At 43.9% G+C, this 10,573-nt stretch overlaps 1 protein-coding gene across 2 annotated transcripts in view; it reads right to left on the reverse strand.

Annotated features, from left to right (window-relative positions):
* The window catches only part of CACNB4 (calcium voltage-gated channel auxiliary subunit beta 4), a 151,723-nt gene extending 150,852 nt beyond the window's left edge, over positions 1–871 (reverse strand). For both annotated transcript variants that reach the window (XR_002104541.1, XM_019554515.1), the window contains exon 1: positions 593–871. Coding sequence is in view for 1 of the 2 variants with exons in the window: in XM_019554515.1 (XP_019410060.1) it covers positions 593–637 (45 nt within the window). In the remaining variant the exon portion in view is untranslated. The remainder of the gene's footprint in view (positions 1–592) is intronic.
* Between the last annotated feature and the right edge of the window lie 9,702 nt (positions 872–10,573).

The following is a 10,573-nucleotide window of genomic DNA, read 5'->3' on the forward strand; positions in this document are numbered from 1 at the left end:
AAAAAAAAAAACAGCACACACCTCAGCCTCTTTTGGACTCATTTTAACGCTGCATTTTACCATTGGTACTAAGGGATTATATTACAGCAAACACTCGCGCTGCTTCTTTTCTTTGTTAAAATAATCAAATGCATCTGCACTGATAATTTAGCCAGAGAGCACATATAACACAGATGGCAGCTCAGGAACTTCCGCTCCAACTCGATCAAACAAACGTTTAGTATTATATAATTAAAATTTTTTCTGTTACGCTTATGAATGTAACATGTAAATTATCTGAAACAGCTTTCGGCATACGTAAAACTGTCTTCCATGAAGCATTTACACACCCCATGAGAGCAGAAGTGTAGCTTGTAATCTATAAATTATGGTACACAAAATGCTTTTAAGCCTTTCATGAAATCCCTAAATTCTGCTGCTTGACAATAAATTATGTAATGGAGGATTATTTCAGGTGACTCCCAAAACTGTATACAATGCATCACAAGGCAGTCAAGCTTCAACCCAGAAACAAAGCCTGATTTTTGCTCCCTGCTCTCTCCATATCTTATTAGGCTGTTCAGGAAAAAATATTATCTATGAAAATACTTACCGCCTCCGAGTCTTCAAATCCATGCAGGTACAAATTGTCGTACATGGAGGTCTAATAATCCAAAGCACCTCTCTCAATGCAAAACTGAAATTGCTACAAAGCCACAGCTAGGGTTAAAATGTAGAGAAGGCCTATACAGAGGAACTGAGCCTGCCCTGTCAATTTTCTGTGGATTCCCCAGCCAAGAAGCTATTCATTCACATCATAGAGGGGAAGGTTATCCCTAGAGGCAGCCCAGACCTGGCATTTTATCTGCCTTCCAAATACAGAGCATAAAAGCAAACCGTTCCCCAACCAAGGACTGATGACAGAGCTAGAAAAGAGCTTCGTGATTGGCTGAGCTGCCCTTGCTTCAGTCAGCTGGAAGAGCATTCTCTGATAGTGGATGACAAGACGTAGGCTTATACCTTCGCAATGAGCTCTTTCCCAATTATTTCCCCTCTTAAACACATAAATAGAATCTGATCCCAGTTTTTTAAAAGAGTGTGTATACAGCAAGGGCTGTTAGCATTTACTACCTTGCCTATTTTTTAAAAAAATATTTACAAATTATAAATATACCCCGGAGATGCTTGGAAGATTTTTACTTATAAATCAACAAAATGTAACATAGAAGAATATACTGTATTAGAAGAAGCATCTGCATTTAACAATTAAAGTGCAATATAAATTTTTGAAAGGGACAATTAGGCATTTCACACAACAGCAGAGGGAAAGGGTGAAAGAAACCCCAAACAGATGGGGAGCTTTTTTTGTTCATGCACTATTTTTTTTTAAATAGCCTAAAAAAAACCCAAAAAACCAAACTTCATTTGTGAGACAACATATACCACCTTCTTAAGCACCAGTAGCCTGATATGAAATAGAAAAGAAGAAAGTCAGATCATATGACCATAGGAAAGTAGGGCTGAAAGGGACCTTGTGAGGCCATCTAATCCAGCCCCCTACTCAAGGCAGGATCATCCCTGACTAAACAACAAGGACAGGAACCAAAACCATGTGTGCAGAGCACAGTGGACTGACTAGCAGTCCTGTCACCTTAACCACTTGTCCACACCCACTTTTAACTTGTTGCTCATTATAAAAATAATATTAGCGCTCAAGTTTATCCAGATTTTTCTTTAAAAGTAAGTATCTTTCAGTGGAAATCCACAAATGGATTTTAATCTAACACTTTCTTTTACATTCCAGGCAAAGTTGTCAGTAATATGTTTATACAGTAATTACATTTCTTTATTACAGTGTCTCTTGGTCATAATCTTGTACTATCTTAAACCAAGTTCATACAGAAAAAGGTTGGATAGGGCCAAATTGTGACCCTCGGACCCGCATTGATGAATAATGATTCACAAGAATATAGTTCTGTGTAAACTGAGTCACAAGGGGGCTGGTCAATGGGATGTATGAGTAACTGTTCCCCAACAGGAGCTGGGATTTCTCAGCTAAAGGCTACGTCCCAACCAGCAGGGGCATGCAATTGCAACAGCACAAATTTGTGCTGCTGCTGTGTGTCCCAGTGCACACCCCTTCACACGCACTTTGCTGCGGGACACACTGTCCCACTTCGGACAAACTACCCTTGCCCGGCTCCTCCTGGCTCCTGGCATGCTGCAGCAGCTGGGGCACAAATGGAGCAGTAGAGATGCTCTGGCCAGCAGCCAGAGAGTCTCACAGAAGGACCAAGCCTCTGTATGTTCCAGCGCGCACTATTTTCACCTGCGCCAAGCTGCTTTTTTTCTTGGGGTGTTTTTTTGCTACTGAAAAATCCCAGTAGCAAATTTTGCCCCCATACTGCACATTTGCAGCGTGGGGCTCATTTTAATGTTCCACGCATGCAGTTTGTGGCTCCAATAAGAGGTTTGCAGCGCCACAAACCGCGCATGCCTGCATGCGGTGACATGCCCTATGTCCTCTTTGTCCAAATATTCTAAGGCAAATTCCTTGAAGAGAAAATCACAAATGACACCCTTTTGCAATTAACCCTTCCGCAAACTTATTTGTACGGAAAATGATCACACACTCATGTAATAATTTATCTGTACTATGTTTAGATAGATAGTCAGTGCCCATAACCCAGACTCCCTTCCAAATTCCCTCTTTTGTGTGACTGGGTATTATTGATATCTCTAACCCAGGGCCCCAGCTCCTGAAATCATACAAACAAATAAGACTCACAATTTAATTTGTAAAAGTTTCTAGCCCTTCTGGGTGCAAAAGAAAAAAATATTGAAAATCTGACCCATGTGTAGCGCCTGTCTGAGTCTGCAGAGAGCCGGAAACAAGAGCACTATGAAGTTGTGAACTGCCAAAAGCATCTTAACTCTGAAACCTTCCACCATTTCAAAGGGGAGGGCAAAGCCACGGTGCAGAGGCGGAAAGGAGAGACCCTATGCAAAGCTGTAGAAAGACTGGGCTTCTGCTCCACTGCTACTAAACCTAAGAGAGCTGAGCTGCTACATTTGGGGAGCCTTCTCCAATGCTTATGTTTATAAGGGAATTTGACCCAATATGTAAAAAGTTCACTTGGCTCAGAGATGCAAATTATACCTTGAGATGCTGGGATTAGTGAGGCATTTTCTTGATAAACTAGCATTTCAGCACATCTAACCCCCACTTTGAAGCATATGACAACTAGACATGGGAAACAGGGTATAAACAATATGTATATGTTGTTGTCAGACAAGGCACCTCTTGTCTGACTCAAGACACCTCTCCATAAGTTTTTTGAATTAAGCAGCACCCCATTTCAAAAACTAATTCATTTATTACAGGATTAACTTCCTTGCAGAGGAGGCAGGCTATAGGGGTGGTGGGAGGAGCCAGGAAGGGAGAGCCTGAACCTGCCCTTATTTACTTACCTTCTCACACCTGAAGCCTGAGCCTGCCTTTATTTGCTTCTCTCCACACACCTTACAAATCTCCTCACACTTCCTGCAGTATCCTTCAAAGGATCTTGTGGCATCCCAGGGTATATCCACCACCTGGTTGAGTGACTACTGGTTTAAAGTAATTCCTTCAATTCATAGGATGCCTCATATGCAAAGATCTCTCCTTGCTTTATAAACACCATCAACAGCTTTGCAGTATGTCAGCAAAGTACAGAAGTATTATTTCCAGTTTCCAAAGGAGGAAACCTAGGCCAGAGGTGTTCAGTGATTTGTGTAAGGTCACACTCTGAACAAATGACATAGCCAACACTAGGACTTTGGTGTCTTAATGCTGTGCTTAACCATAGACCAATTTTGTTTCCCTGGCATTGAAAGGAGGGGATCTCAAAGCTGAGATATGGTCCAGGTGATAAAAGCAAATGTAAAAAAAATTAAGATAATAGTAAGAAGCAAGGGTATAAATATTAACTTTAAAAGTAATTTAAAAAAATTAAATCTGTAACACAAGATTACTACAAATACTAACTTTAACAAATATTCACAACTGTGTCTCCCTGGGCCAGGGGAATTTGGGAAAGCTACTATTATTAACAACAACTTTGATTTCTGGGTACCTAAAGTATGCTTGGACCAAATTATTAGAACTTTGAGCTTAAATTCCACATTTACATTATCTCAATGGTCTTCCTACTTCTCAGATACTCACCAGCAGCAAAGAAAAATTAAAGGTGGTCCTTCCTCTGTACGTTCCAAATACCATTTTTTTTTTGTCTTTATAGCTGGGAACCTACCAAATTCACAGGCCCTAGCGGCGGATTACACAGCTATAACGGTCGGGGCCCCTGATTTCATCGTCATATCACAGCCGTGGCCACCATTTTGAAGATGAAGCAAAGCAGACTTCCCATGCCTCCGATTGGCTGAGGGGCATGTTCAAGGGGCGAAGGGTGATAATTACTGAGTAAACAAACACTCTGTCATTGTCCCCCACCCCCTGGGTTCAGGGGAAAGGGACTTTTGGCTGGTTTGTCCTGCTCTGCTGTCCCCCCCTTCCCTGCTGCCCCCCCCATGGAGGAACTCTTCCTACATCTCCCCCCACCCACCACTTCAGCAGATGGACAGTCTGCCTTTTTTTCCCCCTCTTTGCTCTCTTCCCCCTCCCTGCACCCTTCTAAGAGACAGTGTTTTGCTGGCTCTTTGCCAGCTTTTTGAACATAGCCAGTTCCCTGCCCGTTTTCACAGGGAATCAGCTATTTCACAGGAGACTGTCAATTACATGATTTCCATGAAATCATGTATTTGGTAGGTCCTTACTTGTAGCCTTATAGCAAACACTTATGCATATGCCCATGTTTACTCAGGTGAGTAGTCCCACGGATTGTCAAGAGACTTCCCAGGAAAAAAAAATGTGCATACATATGTGTTTTAAGAATGGAGACCTCAAACTATAAGATTATTGAGGCAGAAATATTTTCATCTTTGTTCTGTATAGCGAGCATCTTGTCAGCACTCCACAAGTATCGTGGCAAATTAATTAATAACTTTTAAAAAATGGCTTTTAGTGGCCTGTTGGAAATGAGTTAAAAGTTGTGTTGAACATTTCCTAACTGACAGCTGTTCACAGGATCGAATCATCATCACAACGGACCTTAATTGTGAACCTTGTTAGCTCTCTCAACCAAGTGGCCAAGATACCCAGGGACCAAACAGTCCAGTCACCCTCCCACAGATGATCCCTCTAAGTCAGGGCCAGAGAACAGACAAACACGATCTGGGGAACTCTGCACAATTATTCTGGCTCACTTTAAGTGAGGTGCTAACCTGGCCCAGTAATGTCCAGTGTGTGGCAGCCAGAACCAGAGGGATTAAATCAAAAAATATATGCTCTTGGAAGCATCTGGTAATTGTTTTAAGCAGTTAAGATTAGCTAATGCAAAGCTTGCAAGTTTGCAACTTGCAAGTGGAATTTGTTGGTCACAAATTAACCTAAGTGTTGAATCTAACAGTTTGCACTGATCATGGGACCACTGAGCCCCCCAAAATAAGCATGAGCTACAAGATTTGCTGATCTAACAGGTTTTTTAAAGGTCAAGCCATAACCAGATCTGACCACATAATATAATCAGCACATTCCAAGGAATCCAAGAATAAAAAAACTAAAGAGTTGAGCTTAGGCAAAGTAATGCTAATTTCAAACCGCAAAGTAATGTGGTGCCATTTGCTTATTGGGTGAACCCGAGTTCAGGCACTAACCTTTCATGATAATTTCTAACACCTTTTGATCCCATAGGGTAACAGCTATAGGGCAAGATTGTGAGTGGCTCTAAAGCCAACAGATTAGCATAAGATAAGGTATAAAGAAGCACATATATCAGGCAACCAGCATGAAGGGCAGGACAGAAGGACCATAGCTGTACCACGCCTGGACCCTGGACTCCCCGTGTGAGTGAGGACCAGATCCTGACCAAGGGACCTTCCTGGTGACTCCTCAGACAGCACTGATTGGGGGCGCCTGACTTTGCTGGAACAACTTGGCGTGGACCTGGCATAGAGGGACTGCTGATAAGTTGCCAATCCCATGTGGGAACTCTTTGTTGTTCTACCTGTTGTTATCATTCACTATGACCTCTTTATTACTGTACTATCTGTTTGTCGCATTAACCTTTCTTTTAACTTTTGTATGCTAAGCTATAAGTAAATTTGCCTTTACTTCACTCCTGACTCGCCTCCTCGATCCTGAACCCAGCAGCCTCACCGCTGATACACTCACAGCGCCTAGCCGGCCTGTGACACCAGTGGCAGCAGAGACACTAGCAGTGGCAGCTGGAAGGAGCTGCTGCCGCAGGGGCTGCTGGGAAGTGGAGTCCAGCCAGCATACTGCTCCTGCCCTGCCACCCACCTGGGGGTGGCAGTGGGAGCACCCGCATGTGCCATGGCTTGGAAGCAGATCAACTCAAAAAAGTCCATAAAAAGAACAAGAAAAGAAAGAAGACTTGCACATGAACTTTTACATAAACTCATTGTCCCGGGACATGCCATAAGGACGAATACTTACTGGCAGCTTGGAGCACAGCTTACGAGGGGTGGAAGGCAGAGCCTGTGCAGCTCATCAGCTGCCTGTTTATCCAGCTGCGGCTGGCCGGTGACATCAGCGCCAAACACCAGCCAGCAAAGATACACTGCAGAGCCAGCAGGGAATCAGGGAACAGAGCTGTGGCTAACGTTGGTAGCAGAGGCGTCCCTGCCCACGGGACCCGGGGATCAGGACCAGTCCAGGATGAGTGCAGGCAGGAAGAGGAGGATCACCTCAACGGTGCCTCATACGGGACGACCGAGGGATGCCAGGAACATCACCCGAAGATATTGCCGGAACGATCTGGAGAGACGGAGCTAACTGCAAGTGGGAGTGAAGGGACGGTGGGGCACCTGAGGAAGTCCAACCCGGGGGAAGAGGACTACAGGGAAACCCCGGAAGGGTTGTCATCAGGGTGGATATCGCTGCCAGACCTGGAGGAGCCTTGGAGTAGGCAGGAAACCAGACAAACTAAGGGATAAGGCACTCCGTGCCCCCTTAGAGACCCGGGAGGGGTAGAAGAGAAGTAGTTAAAGGGGCAGGGAACCCAGTGGTTGTGTTGGAGCATTTTTTTTTCTTTGAGTTGTCTTCCCAGGCTCCAGGGATACAGGAAGGAAGCAGGTCCTTGAGTTAGGTAGGCAGTGATGGAGCCCCTGGGGTGGCCCTTCCTTAAGTGGTCCCAGGAGAAAAGGCATTGACCATTTGGACACTGCTCCATAGGAGGCATGAGGCCAGGGTGTAGACGTGGCGGAGCCCCTTGAGTAACTGCCGGGAGAACCGCGGGTCAACAAGTACGCCCGATGAACGACCCCGGACACTGAGGTCCAACAAGTCGTGGCAGACGAGCACGGGGTTGAAGACTCGGGGGGAAAACACCAGCTCAGGCAGGGACACAAACCTGTGAGGCACTTAACACCAATTACCTGAGCGAGAGCTGCACGAGAGCAACTGGTCAAGACCCAGCGGCAACACTTGTAATGGAAAGATTTAACCAACTCGGTGGAATCCTTACTTGATTTCCTTTTCCACTCATCTTTTCTGTTGTATTTTAGCACAGGATATCATTTGAATATATAGATGGCAATGAAATATGTATTTAATAACCAAAATGAACAGCTTTTAAATGATGTAATAAAAATGTTTATAAATTCATTAAACAGGATGGTATTTAAAGGATGAAAACAGAGTCTAAATCAGTGAAAATTGGAAGACAACTAAAAAAGGCCACATCCTGCTAATCTTAGTGACTAGGAAAGTCCTGCCTGTTTTACTGGAGTTACTCATCTAATTTAGGGAAGCAAACTGACTAGATTTTTCTCTTCATTAAACAACAGAATTATTATGGAAAAATGAACGTATATATTATGTTCTACCGGTGACCCTGAGTTGGTCAGTCATTTTGCAGGCATGTTTGTGATCAAAACAGAAACAAGGAAATCACTGAAATATTTAGAACATTAAATCCATATTAGAGACCAATGCTAAATATTTATGAGATAATTTACTCTTCAAAGAAACAATCTTTGCCATGTCTTTCAAGACAATTAAAAAGGAAAATAAAATGCATGGTGTTGCAGTTTAATAGTAACCTGGACCTGTGACCTTGTGTAGAGTAGAGGTCTGAATTCCCAAATTTGGAAGTGAATCTGTTTGGTGCTCGTTTTGTAGGTAGCTCCTAGGCATCCATTTTCTAATTGTTATTAGGGGTAGAATCAGCAGTGTTAGGTAACATGTGGCATGCTCAGGCACAAAGAATATTTTTTTGGGCCAAAGCACTGAGCAGAAATGACAGGGCCAACACTGTGTCCAAGATAAGCATGAGAACATCAGTCCATCCAGCTGCATCATGAACTGCTTTGCATATCGAAGACTTTCTTAGCAACCTGAAGAGCCAGAAACTTTATCATTACAATGATAGAAAAGGGTTTCACATAACACAGCAGAGTCTGTCGGGAACCAAAACACCAGCAAATCAAAAGAACTTTTTTGAACAAATGTTTCTATGCTGCCTGTGACAAGAGGTCTTAGAAAATTAACTCATTTTCAAACTTATGCCTGTGAAATGTCACTCTCATATCTCTCAAGGCCATTGTATAATATTGGGACGAGACATAATGTAATGGTGCCTCTATGGGAAGTATAATGGTGCCTCCAGTGTGCCTCTATGGGAAGTATTAACTGGGGGGTTTTCTCCTTCATTTTGTTGAACAAATTCCAAAGAGAGAAGCTATAAGGAGGCTGGTGAGTAGTTAGCAGAGTTAAGGGGAGGTCAGAAGAAAGCAGGAACTTCTACCCAGATTCTGAGGACAAGTTCAAATCCCAGGATGCTGACGGATTGTTTTGATTTTGCCTTATGGGTATATGATCTTACCCAACTCATGTCTACCTTGATCACACCAGTAAGCACAGGGCCTGGCTGAAGACCAACAGAGAGGCTTAGTAAAATAATTCCTTAGGAAACACTGCAAATTAACTTACCCAAACTGCCTAGCTTTTATCCTTGGAAATGAATGGAAAATAATCTGGGCTGTTTGCTGGGGTGAAAGGAATAATCAGCTGGGCTCCGCTTGTAAAAAACTAAGCATGATTTATTTCCTTTCCTCACTGCTCTCTTGCCTTTCTCCTTGTGCATATGCTTTATTTGAAATAGGTATGTCCATACAGCATAATGCTATGCTGTGCAGAGATACTATCACGGGTAGCTCTGCTTGGCACTGCGGTGTTCCATGTGCATTGTTCATTCTTCTAGGGAAGAAGCTCTTTCCTACGAGAGTCACCAACTTGCTGAGAAGAGCTTAAAACTAGGCAAGTCCAGGGCTGGGGAGAAGGTTTCACTGCAGTACATGAAGCCACTAGCCACAACAACACATGGGAGAGCGCTCAAGAAATGGACAACCAGATTGGTATAATGACATCTTGCAACAGACATCGTGTCAGAAAACCTGAGGCAACTAGGGCAGAGCTCAAATGTTTTTATGGGAATGCCAGAAGCATTGGAAACAAACAGGAGGAACTGGAACTCCTGGTTGATGAGGATTTTGATCTGGTTGGGTTAAGAGACCTGGTAGGATGACATACATGATTGGGCAGTGAATATTAAGGGCTATAGACTTTACAGGAAGGATCGGGTTGGGAAGAAGGGAGGAGGTTTGGCCCTCTATGTGAAAGAGCAGTACTCCTCCCTGCAGGCCACGTTTGACAACAGGGAAGGGTCCCTTGAGACCCTCTGGGTCAGGATACAAGGGAGCTCAAGAGAGGGAGACCTGATGGTGGGAGTCTACTATAGGCCTGGCTCCCAAGAAGAGGAGAGTAATTAGACATTCTCCAGAGAACTGACTGAGGCAGCTAACACTAGAGACATGATCACAGGTAATTGAGGGCCACAGTCATGGGTGACTTCAACTACCCTGACATCTGTTGGGAGGATCGCTCTACCACCTCTGGCAGGTCAGCCAAGTTCTTGGTAACAATAGATGACCCGTTTCTGATGCAGGTTCGGGGTAAGGCCACTCTGGAACCACTGCTGGCCAAAGGTGATGACATCACAGGTGACCTAAGAATTGGTGGTAGTCTGCGAGACAGTGATCACAACCTAGTTAGGTTCACTATCCACTTGGAAATCAGACAGCAGATCAGAAGTCCTGGACTTCAAGAAGGCAGATTTTGCAAAACTCAAGAAGCTAGTTGGACAGGCCCTCTGCAACCAGCAACTGGCCAACTTGGGAGTTTAGGAACTGTGAAGCTTCCTTAGGGACGCAATTCTCACAGTCCAAAAACAGGGCATCCCCATGCAGGCAAAAAATGGGAAAGGAGCCAATAGACCCACATGGCTCAACAGGAATATTAAAGAGCTTCTGAAAATGAAAAAAGTAGTATATTTCATAGATTTCATAGACATTAGGGCTGGAAGGGACCTCAGGAGATCATCGAGGCCAGCCCCCTGCCCAAAGGGCAGGAAGTCAGCTGGGGTCATAGGATCCCAGCAAGATAAGCATCCAATTTACTCTTGAAGGTGTTCAG

This window comes from Crocodylus porosus, unplaced genomic scaffold (genome assembly GCF_001723895.1).
Source record: "Crocodylus porosus isolate Cpor-Errol unplaced genomic scaffold, CroPor_comp1, whole genome shotgun sequence".
NCBI lineage: Eukaryota > Metazoa > Chordata > Crocodylia > Crocodylidae > Crocodylus > Crocodylus porosus.